This window comes from Gobius niger (assembly GCF_951799975.1).
Source record: "Gobius niger genome assembly, chromosome: 9".
In the NCBI taxonomy this organism is placed as follows: Eukaryota; Metazoa; Chordata; class Actinopteri; order Gobiiformes; family Gobiidae; genus Gobius; species Gobius niger.
Genome location: NC_136860.1, coordinates 36,697,012 through 36,715,313, shown reverse-complemented (window position 1 = coordinate 36,715,313; position 18,302 = coordinate 36,697,012). Strand labels below are relative to the sequence as shown.

Below are 18,302 nucleotides of genomic sequence, written 5' to 3'. Positions count from 1 at the left end.
AAATTTGACGAAAAAAAGGAAAAAAAATGTGACAAAAAATGACAAAAATGTGATGAAAAAAATGACAAAAAATGACAAAAAATGACAAAAAAATGACAAAAAATTGACAAAAAAAATGACCAAAATATGAAAAAATTGGATAAAAAATTTGACGAAAAAATACAAAAAAAATATACAAAAATGTGATTAAAAAAAATGGAAAAAAAAAGGAAAAAAATGGAAAAAATGACAAAAATGTGATTAAAAAAAATGGAAAAAAAATGGAAAAAAATGGAAAAAATGACCAAAATGTGACAAAAAATGCAATAAAAAATTGCCAAAAAAAAATAAAAAAAATGTGACAAAAAAGTGATGAAAAAATTGACGAAAAAATTACAAAAAAATGACAATAAAGTTACAAAAATGAGTTGAATACCCAACAAAAATATGATGGAAAAAAAATGTGCTGACGTGAGGAAAAAGATCCTCTCGGTTCAGGCGGGAGTTAAAAGGTTAAAAGAGAATTGTCCTAAACAAACAAAAGGGAAAAACACTTTCCACCATTTTGGGTTTAGTCCAGGATTTAGACCTGGGTTAGTTAGTTTAGTCTGTTTGTTTTCCCGCACAGACAAAGCTCAGATCTGTTTCTTTACCAGTGAAATGAAGCCGATATAAAAGTAGAGCTGGGAGATGTTTCAATATTTTTGGGGACTTTCTCAGTAAATGAAGCGATATTTTTGCAAACCATCAGAAATATGCAAAAACGTTCTGCCAAATATCTTCTTTACATCACTTTGTCACTTTAACCCCTTAACTCCCACCTGAACCGAGCACAGTTTCTCCAGTTTGGCTTTACCCCAATCCAAAAGCTTGTGGAAAAAAGGTGAGAAAATAGCAACAAAACTGAGACGAAAACAAGGATGAAAATGTGACAAAAATGTGATGAAAAATTGATGAAAAAGTGGCAAAAATTTGACAAAAAATTGACAAAAAAATGACAGAAATGGGACAAAAAAATGACCAAAAATATGACAAAAAGTGACGAAAAAATGACAAAAAAGTGGCAAAAGATGTCACAAGAAATTGACAAGAAATTGACAAAAAAATTGACGAAAAAATTACGAAAAAATGGGGCAAAAATTTGACAAAAAAATGACAAAAAAAAATACAAAAAAATTACAAACATTTGACAAAAATTTGACAAAAAATTGACGGAAAAAATGTGACAAAAAAATGACAAAAAATTAAAAAAAATGAGTTGAAAACCCAACAAAAAAAATGTGCTGACGTGAGGAAAAAGATCCTCTGGGTTCAGGCGGGAGTTAAGAGGTTAAAAGAGAATTGTCCTAAACAAACAAAAGGGAAAAACACTTTCCACCATTTTCTTTCTTTCTTAACTTGTTTTTTCTTCCATTGCTGACTCGTATCTGAACCCGGAGCTCTCTGGTCGTCTCCGAGTTCACATAATTACCACTTCGAACTGCGTTTTAATACGATTTGTTGTATTTTCTTTGGATACAGTCGTATTATCGCATCATTACCAGTTTTATTCTTCACAGTTGATGTCACAATTGAAACATAAATCAGAATTTTACACAGAGTACTCCAGTAATGAATACTTTTTGTTTTTTTTACTTTGACTTGTGACTCTGTTCATCGTCACTAAGTATTTCATGTTGTTGATTAAGTCGCCTGTTCTGAGCTCCAATTCATGTCCAATAAAACTCTCCTGACGCCGCTCTGTTTCTGTGAGTCTTTTCAGGTTCAGTTACAGCTGCCTGGAGCACATTATCCTCAGAGCAGAAACCTTTAACTATTCACACGGACGGAATTTAGTCAAATCATTAACCTCTTAACTCCCGCCTGAACCGAGAGCATTTTCTCCACTTCAGCTTTACCCAAATCCAGTGTAACGCCTCATTTGAAAGCTAAGATCTACAAAACTCTTCTAAATGGATCTTTTTCCTCACGTCATCAGATTTTTTTTCCATCATTTTTGGGGGGTTTTCAACTCATTTTGTAACTTTTTTGTCATTTTTTGTCACATGTTCAGAATTTTTTTTGTCATTTTTTGTCCATTTTTTATCACATTTTTGTCATTTTTTGTCAAATTTTAGCAATTTTCTTGTCAATTTTTGTGACATTTTTGCCTCTTTTTCATCATTTTTTTTGTCAATTTTTTGTCCGTTTTTTGTCACATTTTTGTCTTTTTTTTTGTAATTTTTTGTCAAATTTTTGTAATTTTCTTCTAAATTTTTTATCACATTTTTGTCACATTTTTGTCATTATTTTTGTCATTTTTTGTCTTTTTTTGGTCATTATTTTTGTCATTTTTGTCAAATTTTTGCAATTTTCTTTTCAATTTTTATCACATTTTTGGGACATTTTTGCCTCTTTTTCATAATTTTTTTTGGTCAATTTTTTGTCCGTTTTTTGTCACATTTTTGTCTTTTTTTTTATCACATTTTTGTCACATTTTTGTCACTTTTTGTCACATTTCCATCATTGTTTTCGTCTCAGTTTTGTTGCTATTTTCTCACCTTTTTTCCAGAAGCTTTTGGATTGGGGTAAAGCCAAACTGGAGAAAATGTGCTCGGTTCAGGCGGGAGTTAAGGGGTTAAACTAATCTGTAGCTTCTTCTGCTGAATTCCACATTATGTCTTCACTTCTACTGTAATTAAGTATTTGTACTTACCTTTATTTTTACTTTACTTTTCTGAGTAAAATAAACAAGAGCTTCAAGTCGCCCGATAACAGATGTGATTGTGTTTCGTGCCCCTTTTTACTTCTAGATTTTTAACGCCCGTTTCATGAAATATTCTTTGGAAAAGTTTTGTTTTTCATCATTTATGTCACATTGAAACACAAGTCAGAATTTTACACTCAAATATTTGTCCAAGTTTCAAGGCCGTGGGAACCCAGGGTGCTGAGGGCGCTGCAGCCCCCCCTGGTGGATAGTTTGTGAACTGCAGGCAATATTAACCCCTTAACTCCCACCTGAACCGAGCACATTTTCTCCAGCTTTACCCCAATCCAAAAGCTTCAGGGAAAAAGGTGAGAAAATAGCGACAAAACTGAGACGAAAACAAGGACGAGAATGTGAAAAAAGTGAGAAAACATTGACAAAAAATGACAAAAAAAGAACAAAAAAATTACCAAAAAAATTACAAAAAAAGAACAAAAAATGACTAAAAAAGAACAAAAAAAGAACAAAAAATGACTAAAAAAGAACAAAAAAAGAACAAAAAATGACAAAAAAAGAACAAAAAAAAGAACAAAAAATGACTAAAAAAGAACAAAAAAATAACAAAAAATGACAAAAAAGGAACAAAAAATGACAAAAAAAGAACAAAAAAAGAACAAAAAATGACAAAAAAAGGAACAAAAAAGAACAAAAAAAGAACAAAAAAGAACAAAAAATGACAAAAAAGGAACAAAAAATGACAAAAAAAGAACAAAAAAAGAACAAAAAAAGAACAAAAAATGACAAAAATGGTGATAAAAAAAATGACAAAAAAGTTACAAAAAATTAGTTGAAAACCCCCCCCAAAAAAATGATGGAAAAATAATCTGATGACGTGAGGAAAAAGATCCATTTAGATGAGTTTTGTAGATCTTAGCTTAGAGTTGTTACACAGGCCTACAGGATTTGGGTAAAGCTGAACTGGAGAAAACGCTCTCGGTTCAGGCGGGAGTTAAGAGGTTAAATCAAAGAAAATGCCACATTAGACCCGTTTGAAAGTGTCAGTTCAGCATAAATTCTTTCATAAGTCATAGATGTCAACGACCTTTGCAATAAAATTTGGAAAAAGTTGGGAAGTTGATGCTACGACGCTCTAGACTGTGTTTCCTTAACTTTGCGAAAGGAGTGAAACAGCGCCCCCGATTTGACCCTGGTGGCCAAAAAGTGAACTGCATCCATATTTGCCATTGAGAATGAATAGGAGAGAGTTGGTATAAAGTAGGTCACTCTCTCTTTTCAGGAAGCTTTCAGATTTGGGTAAAGTCGAACTGGAGAAAACGTGGGGGTGAGGCTGGTTTGTGGTGCGTTGCTCAGGGGCTGGGGTAAACTGCAAGGCCGTGGGAACCCAGGGTGCTGAGGGCGCTGCAGCACCCCCTGGTGGAGAGTTGAGTGAAAACACGGATGAAAATGTGACAAAAGTGAGGGAAATTTACAAAAAAATGAGAAAAAATGGACGAAAAAGTGACAAAAAAATGTAGACAAAATGACAAAAATTGACCAAAATTTGACTATAAAGTGAGAAAAATTTGACGAGAAATTTGACGAAAAATTGAGAAAAATTGGACGAAAAAGTGATAAGAATTTGACAAAAAAATGTGAATAATTTGACGAAAAAGTGACAAAAAACTCACGAAAAATGACAAAAATGGAGAAAAAATTGACAAAAAATGGAGAAAAAATTGACGAAAAAGTGACAAATGGACCAAAATTTGACTATAAAGTGAGAAAAAATTGACGAAAAATTGAGAAAAAAGTGACAAGAATTTGACAAAAAATGGACAAAAAAGTGACAGAAATTGACAAAAAAATGTGAATAATTTGACGAAAAAGTGACAAAAAACTCACGAAAAATGACAAAAATGGACCAAAATTTGACTAAAAAGTGAGAAAAATTTGACAAAAAATTGAGAAAAAATGTGACAAAAATGAGTCGACTGCCCGACAAAAAAAGTGATGAAAAAAAATCTGCCGTGAGGAAAAAGATCCATTTAGTTTTGTAGGTCTTTCAAATGAGGCGTTACACTGGCCTACAGGATTTGGGTAAAGCTGAACTGGAGAAAATGCTCTCGGTTCAGGCGGGAGTTAAGAGGAGCCCTCAGCGCCCCCTAACTAAAACATCCTCCCACGGCTCTGCCAAGTTTTTACTTTTACTTATGGCTTTACTACTTTCTGCTTGTCCTTGAGTAAAAGTATTTCAAAGTAACGTTACATGAGTGGATATTTTGTCTATTCTTTGCACCTCAGATAATCACACATGCGTAACATTGTCAGTGTCTTCTGTTCAAAGCGCCGTCTCCATTTCATTTACTAGTCTTTGCTTTTATTTTGAAAGGACAAACCGGATGCTGCACTTCAACATAACACAGATCGCCTGTTTCTTGACAAAAAAAGAACAAAAAAAGAACAAAAAAAATGACAAAAAAATGACAAAAAAATGACAAAAAAATGACAAAAAAGAACAAAAAACAGACAAAAAAATGACAAAAAAGAACAAAAAAAAAATGACAAAAAATGACAAAAAAAGAACAAAAAAAAAGAACAAAAAATGACAAAAAAATGACAAAAAATGACAAAAAAAGAACAAAAAAGGACAAAAAAATGACAAAAAAGAACAAAAAAAAAAGAACAAAAAATGACAAAAAAAGAACAAAAAATGACAAAAAAATGACAAAAAATGACAAAAAAAGAACAAAAAAAGAACAAAAAAAGACAAAAAAAATGACAAAAAAAATTACAAAAAAAATTACAAAAAAAGAACAAAAAAAAAATACTAAAAATGACGAAAAAAGAACAAAAAACGACCAAAAAAAGAACAAAAAAAGAACCAAAAAAATGCATGAGTCGATATTTTGTCTATTCTTTGCACCTCAGATAATTACACTGCATAACATTGTCAGTGTCTTCTGTTCAAAGCACCGTCTCCATTTCATTTCCTCGTCTTTGCTTTTATTTTGAAAGGACAGACCGGATGCTGTACTTCACACATTGCCTGTTCCTTGTGGTCTGAAAGAGGAAACGTCACGGGGACTTTATTCTCCCTCTGCTCCTGAGAAGTGCCCACGTCAGCGGGATCTTCTGAACTTCGGCCCAGACTCTGGACTCTGACCCGGGACCTGGACCCTGGACCTGGACCCGGACCTGGGGCGCAGGAGTCCGGGCAGAGCAGCGCGAGGCTCCGGTGCAGGTGAGTCCGAGCTCTGCGTCTTTACGCGTAAATAAGACAGAACAGGAGCAAATGTCATGTGGTGCTTTTACATTTCACTCAGAACTGCAAACTCAAGACTCTCAGCTTTTGTGCAGAGGATGAAGTGGGAAGTCACGAGTTAGAACATCCCATAAAGCTCATGGTTTATTACATCTGATTTATGTGGAAGCTGATTTTGTTTATTGGCACATATGGCATGACATTAACTGACTATAATACAACATCATTTGTTTTTCCATCAGCATCAGTGTCAATAATCACATGAATGTCCACAGATATGTTATAACACAGATACTTTAAAGTAGTAGCCTTGTAATTACACTTACATCTGTAAACTGGAGTATCAGAATCAGGGCTGGGCACCTTTACATTTCCCATACCGATACTTTATCCGATGCTGAAATATTTGTTGTCAGAAAACAGAAAACAAAACAATAATGTGCTGAATAATGTGTGTGAAAAATGAGTGATCATTTGGGGGGAATTGTGGCAAAAATGTGGAAAACAATTGGAAAAAATTGTACAAATATTAGTAGTAAAAAAAAAAGCATTAAAATGGGTCAAAAAATTGGGGAAAAATGGGGTAAAGATTGGGTTAAAACAATTGAAAAAATAGAGAGAAAAATAGAGAAAAAATTGGCAAAAAATAAAGTAAAAAAAAATAGGAAAGAGGAAAAAATTGTGGCAATAACAGGGAAAATGTATTAAATAAATACATAAAAAAAACCTTGGGCAAAAGTCACTTCCTTTAATGATCAAAAGCATCAAAACTTGGACCTAAAGATAAAACTTTGGTGGGATTTGTGGCTCTTTAACCTCTTACCACCCGCCAAAACCAAATCCATTCTCTCCTCTTTGCCATTGTCGTCACTTTTTATTTCCCTATGTGTTTTAGTCACTTTTTTATTAATTTTTTGCTGCTCTTTTGTCTTTTTTTTGCTGGATTTTTGTCTTTTTTTGATGGATTTTTGTCTTTTTTTTGATGAATTTTTGTCATTTTTTGCTGGATTTTTGTCTTTTTTTTGATGAATTTTTGTCATTTTTTGCTGGATTTTTGTCATTTTTTGATGGATTTTTGTCTTTTTTTTGATGGATTTTTGTCATTTTTTGCTGGATTTTTGTCTTTTTTTGATGGATTTTTGTCTTTTTTTTGATGAATTTTTGTCATTTTTTGCTGGATTTTTGTCTTTTTTTGATGGATTTTTGTCATTTTTTGCTGGATTTTTGTCTTTTTTTTGATGGATTTTTGTCTTTTTTTTGATGGATTTTTGTCACTTTTTTTGTTGAGTTTTTGTCACTTTTTAGCGTTTTCTTGTTGCGTTTACATCCTCATTTTCTTCTCGTTTTTTGCCTCTGTTTTGAAGCTTTTAGATTTGGAGAAAACATGTTCAGGCGGGAGTTAAGAGGTTAATGTGAGCTGAATCTTTGAGATTTATAAAAGAACCGTTAAAAGACTCATGTTTATATTGATTTCTTTAAGATTCCAGCAAGAAAACGTGTGTTGTCTTCAGCCTAATTTGCCCAAAAGTAGCATTTCGATTGAATTACTGTTGCTTTTATGGGACTCTTTTAACTGATCACGTAAATGAAACTTTGAGCCACGATGACACTTCTGCTTTTGGGCTGTTTTTTTCCAGTGTTTGCTCAGTTACTTTTGTGCAGAAGTGCAAAAAAAAAAAGAAAAGACGACACATCACAGGAAGTGGATTTGGCATAAAAATAATCTGCCAAATAATGTAGGAAAAAAAACATTTTACTTTTAATGAACTCACAGACACAAACCCAAACATTCAAATGGATCATGTTCTTTGTTCGTTAAATAAAGGAGTAATATAAAGGGATCAGTTACTCTCATGTCCTCGTTATCCAGAGAGTTGCTGATTCCGGAGATGTTTTTTTGTAATTCATGCAGTTCTTTTGTTTGAAGAGTTTCGTGGCGCTAGGCTAGTGCTAGGCTAGTGCATGTCTATGGTATCAGCTAGCCTGCATTAAAAACAGTGTGAGCCGCTCCACAGAGCACCTGAGACAAATCACTGATAACACCAGTCTAACCATATACATGTCTGTGTCCATAGAATCATTTAAAAGACCTTATATTTGAGCAGCATCAGCTTCGTGGTTGTATAAGCTGCGCGGCGGCGGAGTGATCTGCGAGAAAATAGTCCCTCAGAATGCGATCGTCAGTTATATTCCAAACATGACTCTATGGACACAGACATTTATATCGACGAAAACAATGATGACGTGACAAAAAAGTGAGAAAACTTAGACAAAAAGTGACTATTGTACTATTTGACAAAAAAATTGAAAAAAAGTTACATAAATGTGTTGAAACCCTCCCCCCCAAAAAAAAATGATGGAAAAAATATGTGATGACGTGAGGAAAAAGATCCTCTCGGTTCAGGCGTGAGTTAAGAGGTTAAGAATTATGTCGGCTACTATTTCTATTTCTCACGGTGGTCACGAATCCCTTTTGCTGTTAAAGCCGTATAAGTAACGTGTTTACCTTAATAAACCCTCCCCGTGGTCCCTGTGGGGGTGATACAAGTGTTTATGGGATGATCGGAGGGTCTTTCATCGCCCCCTGGTGTCTCTGACCACAAAACCATGTTTGCAACTTGGCTGCCACCGGACCGGAGTCACCAATACACACTAATGGAATCACGAAAAAGAAGCTAACAGGCTAACGGGCAAAGCTAACTGCGGCTAACGTCACTTTAAACAGTATTTACAGCCAAAAATATTTCTATTGTATAATTGGATGCACAGTAACCCTCTGTCCCTTCCCTTTCCTGTCAGCGTAGTATTTACTCTCCAAGACAATTAATACGTTAAAAAATCGTAACTTGCTGCTACACCTGCAGTTGCGCTCATGGCCTCTAGGGGGAAGAGTTACTTAGTACTGCTTTAAAATGGGGGTTGCGGCGCCAAAAGGTTGAGAACCACTGTTCTACACATTAGGTCCTAGGACATGGCTGGAACATGTAGGGCAGGGGGGTCAAACTCATTTCGGGCCACATATAACAGAGAAAATGTTTCCAATAAATGAATAATAATAATAAGCTGTGATTTGATCAAAGCCCCAACTTGACTGTAGCTTCATTAATAACAGCTTATGCTTGTATTGCACTTTACAAGCCTGTGTCACAAGTTCCTGAAAGTGCAGTTCATTCACTTGGTGGTGGTAAACTGTTATTGAAGCCACAGCCGCCCTGGGGCAGACTGTCCATTTACCACATGGCTATATAATGTGTTGTGCATATCCTGAGCTCTTATTATGTCAGTGCCCTCTGCTGGACACGTGTAGAACTCTTTCCTTTTTTTTTAAATTTCATGCCCCCTAGTGGCTAGAATGAGCATTCAGGTTTTTCTTTAAAAATGCATAACTCCGCACAGGAATGGGCTAGAGATTTACTTTTTTTTTGACATGCTCTGGAATTTATGCTCTACAGGGCCGTATGTTTGACACCCCTGATGGAAAATACTTAGTTCTGACATTTTTAAACTCCATATAGTCTCTTTAATGTGAATCAAAAACCACACAATATAAAGCAGTGAAATAGAAGCCTGTCGTTTCCTCCTCTCTCACAGATCTGAGGATGAGGAGGCTCTTGTTGGTGTCGAACTCCACGCTCCACGGCAGCGGCTACCTGGACCACTGCCAGCAGCAGATCTCACACTTCTTTGGAGAGTGAGTCTCACCCAGAGGTCTTAGAGCTGGGGCAGGCAACGTCTACCCCTGCCCTCTCCCCCTGCCCTCTCCCCCTGCCCTGTACCCCTGCCCTCTCCCCCTGCCCTGTACCCCTGCCCTCTACCCCTGCCCTCTCCCCCTGCCCTCTCCCCTGCCTTCTACCCCTGCCCTCTCCCCCTGCCCTCTACCCCTGCCCTGTACCCCTGCACTCTACCCCTGCCCTGTACCACCCCTCACTTTTTTGTTGAACTTTTGTCATTTTTTGTTGAATTTTTGTCACTTTTTTGTTGAATTTTTGTCATTTTTTTGTTGAACTTTTGTCATTTTTTTGTTGAATTTTTGTCACTTTTTTGTTGAATTTTTGTCTTTTTTTTGTTGAGTTTTTGTCACATTTTTGTTGAATTTTTGTCACATTTTTGTTGAATTTTTGTCACTTTTTTGTTGAATTTTTGTCACTTTTTTGTTGAATTTTTGTCATTTTTTTGTTGAACTTTTGTCATTTTTTTGTTGAATTTTTGTCTTTTTTTTGTTGAATTTTTTTCATTTTTTTGTTGAGTTTTTGTCACATTTTTGTTGAATTTTTGTCACATTTTTGTCGAGTTTTTGTCACATTTTTGTCGAGTTTTTGTCACATTTTTGTCGAGTTTTTGTCACATTTTTGTCGAGTTTTTCTCACTTTTTTTTAAAATTTATTTTTGGTCACTTGTTTGTTGATTTTTTGTCAAATATTTGTTCAGTTTTTGTCATTTTTTTGCGTTTACATCCTTGTTTTCTTCTCATTTTTTGTGGCTGTTTTGGTGCTTTTTTCCCCAAGAAGCTTTTTGATTCAGGTAAAGCCAAACTGGAGAAAATGTGCTCCGTTCAGGTGGGAGTGAAGGGGTTAAATGAGGCGTTACACCTACAGGCTGTAAGCTCCAGTTGAGAAGCTTTTAGATTTAGGTAAAGCTGAACTGGAGCAGATGTGCTTGTTTAAGGCAGGGGGTTCAGCACTGTAAAAATGTGAGAAACTCTGGTCCTTTTACAATAAAGCAAACCCGCCCCCCCCCGTCTCAGAGTGTTGGTCCTGGACAGACTGAGGTTCAGTGTGTGTTTATGAGGATGTGGTGAAGATAAGGACTCACTGATTTATGGATCATTCACAGGAGCGTGAAGAGGGTGCTGTTTGTCCCGTACGCTCTGCACGACAGGGACGGCTACACCCAGACGGCCCGGGACAAGCTCAGGACTCTGGGTATGTGTGGGCTTTTGTTCAGGACGCCGCTCATAGACCACAGGGACGTAACGAAAGGCGACTAATGAGGGACAGAAGGGGGGACGTTGGGGACATTCACTCCCTGCTGCTGTTTCCTGTATCTTTCTACTCATTTTTAAGTAAAAGTATTTTATTTTCACATTGACCTCTGTGGTGAACTGGTTTAGTCCCAGTTTAGACTTGTTTCAGTGGTTTACTCGTTTAGACCTGGTTTGATTCAAATGACTAAAAAAAATCCTGCACATTAGACTCTGTAATACTTTTACAGTTTACAATGCATACTTTTGTACTTTGACTTAAGTTAACAGTTGTTCAGATACGTTTACTTTTACTTAAGTAGATTTTTGGTCCTGTGTCTGCACTTTTACTTAAGTAAGAATACTGAGTACTTCTGTTTTCCTAAGGGAATATCGCAGTGGTGTTTTAAACTGACGGTGGCACCCACCCTCTCACCCAGTCTGCCCCGAGGCGACTGTGGCAGTGATGCAGTAACAGCTGCTCAGTTATTATGGCAAAAATAAGTATTTTAGTCATAACTGAGATCACAATAATTAAAAAAAATGTTATATTTTTAAAAACAATGTAAAATGCATTAGACTTTACAGATGCTCGTCCTATAATTAGAATATTATAATGTAATGTTATGACTTCAAATGTTAAACTAATATGACATAGACTCATTACATGCAAAGTGACAGATGTTAAGCCTTTATTTGTTTTCATTTTGATGATTATGGCTCACAGTCCTTTTTTTAAAGATTTGTATTTTTCCCTCCTGGAGCCTTAACGTGGTGGAGGGTTTGAGCGCCCGAATGCCCCTGTAGGGTCTCCCAGGGCAAACAGGTCCTCGGTGACGGGTCAGAAGCTCCTCATGAGACCAACAGGCCCGGGTAGAACCTGAGGCCGTCCTTCTGTGGACCCCCCGCCTGCAGGGGGCGCCACAGGGGCTGGTGCAGTGTGATGTGGGGAAGCTCCAACAGACGACCCCACGACCCGGAAACGGACACGTGGAAGAAAATGGAGGGATGGGTTTTTAAAAGATGAGCCATAATCATCAGAATGAAAACACATAAAGGCTGTACACGTCTCCCTCTGCATGTCATGAGTCTGTATCAGTGGTTTCACAGTTTAAGTTGAATAACATGATATTCTAATTACACGACGAGCACCTGTTACTGTGGAGCGCTGAGCAGACAGGACCTTTGTCTTGTGTTGTTGCAATAATAAATAATTAATCTCACAGCGTATGTGGCACTGGTAAAAGTAGATTAAAAACTGATCAAATAAACTGACTTGATGTGAACCTTTTATTTTTCTCTGCTGGACAAACACAGGGTATGAGGTGGACGGCATCCACGAGGCGGCCGACCCGGTGGAGGCCGTGCGGAAAGCGGAGGCCATATTCATCGGTGAGCAACGCTTTTATATGTTTAACCTCTTAACTCCCGCCTGAACCGAGAGGATCTTTTTCCTCACGTCGTCACATTTTTGTTTCCAGCATTTTTTTGTTGCGTATTCAACTCATTTATGTAAGTTTTTGTCAATTTTTTGTAATTTTTTGTCCAGTTTTTGTAATTTTTTTGTCACATTTTTGTAATTTTTTTGTCAGTTTTTTATCAATTTTTTGTCAGTTTTTTGTTGCATTTTGGTCATTTTTTTGTTTAATTTTTATCACATTTTGTAACTTTTTTTGTCAGTTTTTTTGTCATTTTTTGTCAATTTTTTGTCATTTTTTGTCATTTTTTTTTTTTTTTTTTGTCATTTTTTTATCACATTTTTGTCATTTTTTTGTCATTTTTTTGTCATTTTTTTGTCACATTTTTTTTTATTTTTTAGTCAGTTTTTAATCACATTTTTGTCATTTTTTTGTTGCACTTTGTTCATTTTTTGTTCATTTTTTTATCAAATTTTGTCACATTTTTGCCACTATTTCATCATTGTTTTCGTCTCAGTTTTGTCGCTATTTCCACACCTTTTTCCAGAAGCTTTTAAATTGGGGTAAAGCCAAACTGGAGAAAAAGTGCTCGGTTCAGGTGGGAGTTAAGGGGTTAAGGCAGCCGAGTGGTCAGTCATGGGTTCGACCTCTGATGAGAGAGTTTACATCTCAATAGTCTTTTCTAACCATTTACATGTAAAAGATCATTCATTTATTGTCAATAGAACTCATCTCTACTGTAAGTGGTAAAAGTGTGATATATTGTTAAATCTGTTGTTTGCTGTGTTTGTGCAGGAGGTGGAAACACGTTCCGTCTGCTGAGGAGCCTCTATGACCACCAGGTGGTGTCAGAGATCAGGAGGAGAGTCCTGGAGGTGAAGCACATTGTTCTACAGGGTTTACACTTTAATGATCCAGAGATCCAGGTTCAATGTGAGACGCCAGGTTTTCGCCCAATTCTGTAACCCCTTAACTCCCGCCTGAACCGAGCACATGTTCTCCAGTTTGGCTTTACCCCAATCCAAAAGCTCCTGGAAAAAAGGTGAGGAAATAGCGACAAAACTGAGACGAAAACAATGATGAAAAATTGACACAAAATGACAAAAATGTGATTAAAAAAGTAAAAATAAAAATGACAAAAATGTGATAAAAAATGGACAAAAAAACGACAAAAATGTGACGAAAAAATGACGAAAAATGACTAAAAAAACGACAAAAAATTACAAAAAAACGACAAAAATGTGACAAAAAAACGACAAAAAAACGACAAAAATGTGACAAAAAAATTGACAAAAAAACGACAAAAAAATTGAGAAAAAAATTGAGAAAAAATGACAAAAAAAAGTTACAAAAATGAGTTGAAAACCCAACGAAAAAATGATGGGAAAAAAAGATCTGATGACGTGAGGAAAAAGATCCTCTCGGTTCAGGCGGGAGTTAAGAGGTTAACATAAGGGATTTAACTAATCCCTGGTTTTGTCCTGTGGGAAAAACAATTTTACTGAAATTGAAATAAAGCACTGGAAATAAATGTCAGAATATGCACAGACTTTGTTGTGGAGCAGCTGATTAAAAATGTTCCCACAGAAATACTGTAGTTATAACCAAGGCCGGATTCATACAGGGGTTTACAGGGGCCCAGCAGGCTGAGGGGCCCCTGGGCAGACACATGTAAGGCTTAATCAGATGACCTTGCACCCGAGACTAAACCAGGACTAAACCAGGACTAAACCAGGTCTAAAGAAAATTGCCCCATTAAAAGAAAAAGAAAGATCTCTGTGGGACGACCCTCAGACCCCCTTTCAAACATGTCCCCCCACCAGCCTGGCAGTAGCAAAGGTTCTTCCACGAGGGCCTGGAGCTCAAACTGGGGTCATTATGTTAAACTTTTAGTTTTATGTTCAAATAAATAAATAAAAAAACATTAATTTATCTTTTCATTGTAGAGAGAGAAATCAAACAGACTTACAGTACATGGGGGGCCCTGAAAAGCTTTATCCCGGGGCCCATTACACGTACATGTGTCCCTGAGTGTGACCCGTGTGTCTCTGCAGGACGGCGTGCCGTACATGGGGGGCCCTGAAAAGCTTTATCCCGGGGCCCATTATACGTACATGTGTCCCTGAGCGTGACCCGTGTGTCTCTGCAGGACGGCGTGCCGTACATGGGCTCCAGCGCCGGCACCAACGTAGCCACCATTAGCATCAGCACCACCAACGACATGCCCATCGTTTACCCACCGTCCTTTGCTGCCATCGGCCTCGTCCCCTTCAACATAAACCCGCACTACATCGACCCGGACGCCAACAGCCGCCACATGGGGGTGAGCGCCCCCTGGGGACCACTTTAACATCTGCATTCTGTGCTGGTCCTGCCGCAGTTTCACTGAAGCAAAAGGACGATTTTAAAAAGTTAGATTTACACAGAGAACGACTCCTCCTCCTCCAGCGAGTCAGTTTTGTGCCAGAGTGAAGGCCTGGTTTCAAGTCGGCATTAAAGGAACAGAGATACAGAGATATGTTCTTACCTGCCTCCTCTATGGATCCAAACGGAGGTGAAGTTAGAAGCGACGGAGCTCTTCCTCGTTTTCCCTATTTAAATATGGCTCATGAGCCTTTACACCAGGGTGTCAAACATACGGCCCGTGGGCCGGATCAGGCCCGCGAGATGATTTAATCCGGCCCCTGCCCTGTAGATCATAAATTCCAGAGTATGTAAAAAACAAGAAGTCTCAGCCCATTCCTGTGCGGAGTCATGAATGTTTAAAGAAAAACCAGATCAGGTCATTGTTGCCACTAGGGGGCATTACATTTAAAAAAGGGGAAAAGTTCCACACGTGTCCAGCAGAGGGCACTGACATAATAACAATAATATGCAAAGGTCCCTCTGGCTACAGTAAAGAGGCGTCTCGGACGTGTGTCTTCCAAAACAAAGAGTTTATGTTTTAGGTTTGTTTGGCCTCACAGTCATCGACAGGTGCACAGATGTCAGACTCCACAGACACGAGACACGGTCAAACAGATGTTTCCTCCATACGGCAACACCTGAGTGCCCTTTCCTCCCCCTTATATAGGGCAGTTATTACATAAACACACACACAGCGCCACACAGTGGCAGGAGGATCAAACATGGCTGAAATGGCTCCAACACATTATAGCCACTTGGTAAATGGTCAGTCTGCCCCAGGGCGGCTGTGGCTTCAGTAACAGCTTACCGCCACTGAGTGTGGAGTGAATGAATAATGACTTTGAGGAACTTGTGAGACTGTGAAGTCGGGGCTTTGACCAAATCACAACTTATTATTATTCATTCATTAGAAAAATAGCTGAGCTTAGACGAGATGATGTGGATCTCACTGGTCTTTTTACGTGCCCTCAGTCACGCCAACGACCAAAGATGTTGCTAGCATTGTGTATATATATATATATATATATATATATATATATATATATTATACAGTATATAGCTCCAAACAGAGGTGAAGTTAGAAGCGACCAAGCTCTTCCACAGGCACAAAGACCAGACAGGTACACATCGACTCGTCTAAGCTCAGGTAAGAACATATCTCAGTATGTAAAACCGTGGCCTGTTCCTTTAAGTGCAGTACTTCCCGACCTCTGTACATCGTGTGTTGATTGTTTTTTGATAAAAACTGGTGCAGGTTTCCGTCTCTTCGCCCCTTTCACCCGGCGTTGTCCTCTGTAGTGAAGCCCGTGGGGTCAAAAATGAGTGCGTATAAGTCCATGTCCGTGTGTGCAGGAGACCCGGGAGCAGAGGATCACACAGTACCACGAGGAGGTGGACACCTGCGTCCTGGTGGGTGAGAACGGCTCTTTTGAACAGATTCCACACGTTTGTTTATGTGGATTGTCCCTCTGACGGCAGGGTCTGAGAGAGGGCTGCATGCTGCTGGTGGAAGGAGACAAAGCCACGCTGCTGGGCTCCACAAACGCCCGGCTCTTCTGCAGGTGAAGACCAACATCTGAGCCTCTGTGACGGCACGTGATTTAAAACCCGTGTCTGTTTCAGGGGGAAACCACGAGTGGAGTATCAGCCCGGCAGTGACCTGAGCTTCCTGCTGAACGATGCACAGTGATCACACGCAAGAGGACGAACCCCTAACTCCCGCCTGAACCGAGCACGCTTTCTCCAGCTTTACCCCAATCCAAAAGCCTCTGGAAAAAAGCTCTGAAAATGGCAACAAAACTGAGACGAAAACAAGGATGGAAATGTGACAAAAAAGTGACGAAAAATTATGAAAAAGTGGCAAAAATGTCACAAGAAATTGACCAAAAATGTGACAAAAAATAACAAAAATGTGATAAAAATTTGACTAAAAAATTACAAAACTTTAACAAAAAGCTACAAAGAAATGACAAAAAATGACAGAAAATGTGACAAAAATGTGATAAAAAATGACCAAAAAATTACAAAAATGTGATAAGAATTTGACGAAAAAATGAAAAGAAATGTGACAAAAAATGACAAAAATTTGATAAAAAATTGACTAAAAAATGACAAAAATTTGATAAAAATTTGACTAAAAAATTACAAAACTAGCTACAAAAAGCTACAAAGAAATGACAAAAAAATGACAAAAAATTTGACAAAAAATTACAAAAATGTGTTTAGAAATTGACAAAAAATTGACGAAAAAATGTCAAAAATGTGACAAAAATGTGACAAAAAATGACCAAAAATTTTACAAAAATGAGTTGAATACCCCCCCAAAAAATGATGGAAAAAAATGTGGAGACGTGAGGAAAAAGATCCTCTGGGTTCAGGCGGGAGTTAAGAGGTTAAACCAAGACCATGATTGTTTAGCTAATAAATATTTTCTGATGCTGCGGATTCGCCTCTTGAATCGTGTGTTGTCACTGTTTCCTTGTATTTAGAAATATCAAATCTAATAACATACTTTTGCCGGGAGTTTGAGGGTCCTGCAGTTTGGGGGGGTCACCACCAGGGGCGGTTCTGGAAGAGCACAGAGGGGCCACCGGTCCCGCCTCAACCGAGCTTTACCCAAATCTAAAAGCTAAAAAGAAAAGCATCAAAATAGCGAGAAAAAGAGGATGAAAAGTCGACAAAAACATGAGAAAAACACGACAAAAAATAATGAAAAAAACAACAAAAATATGACAAAAATGTGGCGACGAAAAGTTTCCGTCACTTTTGTAGGTCTTAGCTTTCAAATGAGGCGTTACATTGTTGATCTCCAGTCGAGAAGCTTTTAGATTTGGGTAAAGCCCAGTATAAAAAAACATGAATCTGAAAGGAATTCCGTGGAGTATGGTGTCCAACAAGGTTCAGTTTTGGGACCATTATTATTTATTATTTATATGAATGATTTTGAAGGGGGAGAGTGTGGTCAGGTCCTGAAGGGGGAGGGTGTGGTCAGGTCCTGAGCAGAGAGAGTCTGACCAGCCGGTGTTACAGGGAGGTGGAGTGGATCGTTTCGTACAAAAGGGAACAAAAAATCAATTATGGATCTTATTGGGCTAGTGCGAGGTCGTCTGCTCCAGAGGGACGGTCTGCTGTGAGTTTGTGTAGATCTATGAGTTGGTTTGTCTAAAAATACAAATAATCCTAATCCTTAAGGTTAATCCCTTAACTCCCACCTCAACCGAGCACATTTTCTCCAGTTTGGCTTTACCCCAGTCCAAAAGCTTCTGGGAAAAAGGTGTGAAAATAGCAACAAAACAATGATGGAAATGTGACAAAAAAGTGACGAAAAATTTATGAAAAAGTGGCAAAAATGTCACAAGAAATTGACAAAAAAAAAATGATAAAAAATGGACAAAAAATGGACGAAAAAATGATAAAAATGTGACAAAAAATTGACGAAAAATTGACGAAAAAATGACAAAAAAGTTACAAAAAATTGATTAAAAATGGACGAAAAATTGACGAAAAAATGACAAAAAAGTGACAAAAAATTTGATTAAAAAACGACAAAAAAATGGACGAAAAAATGACAAAAATGTGATAAAAAAATGA

At 37.5% G+C, this 18,302-nt stretch overlaps 1 protein-coding gene across 1 annotated transcript; it reads left to right on the top strand.

The window, feature by feature from the left end:
• Positions 1–5,796: 5,796 nt before the first annotated feature.
• Positions 5,797–16,419, top strand: LOC306968181 (alpha-aspartyl dipeptidase). Its single transcript, XM_079563503.1, has 9 exons — positions 5,797–5,906; positions 9,519–9,618; positions 10,761–10,849; positions 12,205–12,279; positions 13,101–13,180; positions 14,455–14,628; positions 16,065–16,121; positions 16,191–16,273; positions 16,335–16,419. Exons 2-9 carry the CDS (start codon positions 9,527–9,529, stop codon positions 16,399–16,401), a joined length of 717 nt encoding a protein of 238 aa, XP_079419629.1. The 5' UTR covers positions 5,797–5,906; positions 9,519–9,526; the 3' UTR covers positions 16,402–16,419.
• The last annotated feature ends 1,883 nt before the right edge of the window (positions 16,420–18,302 follow it).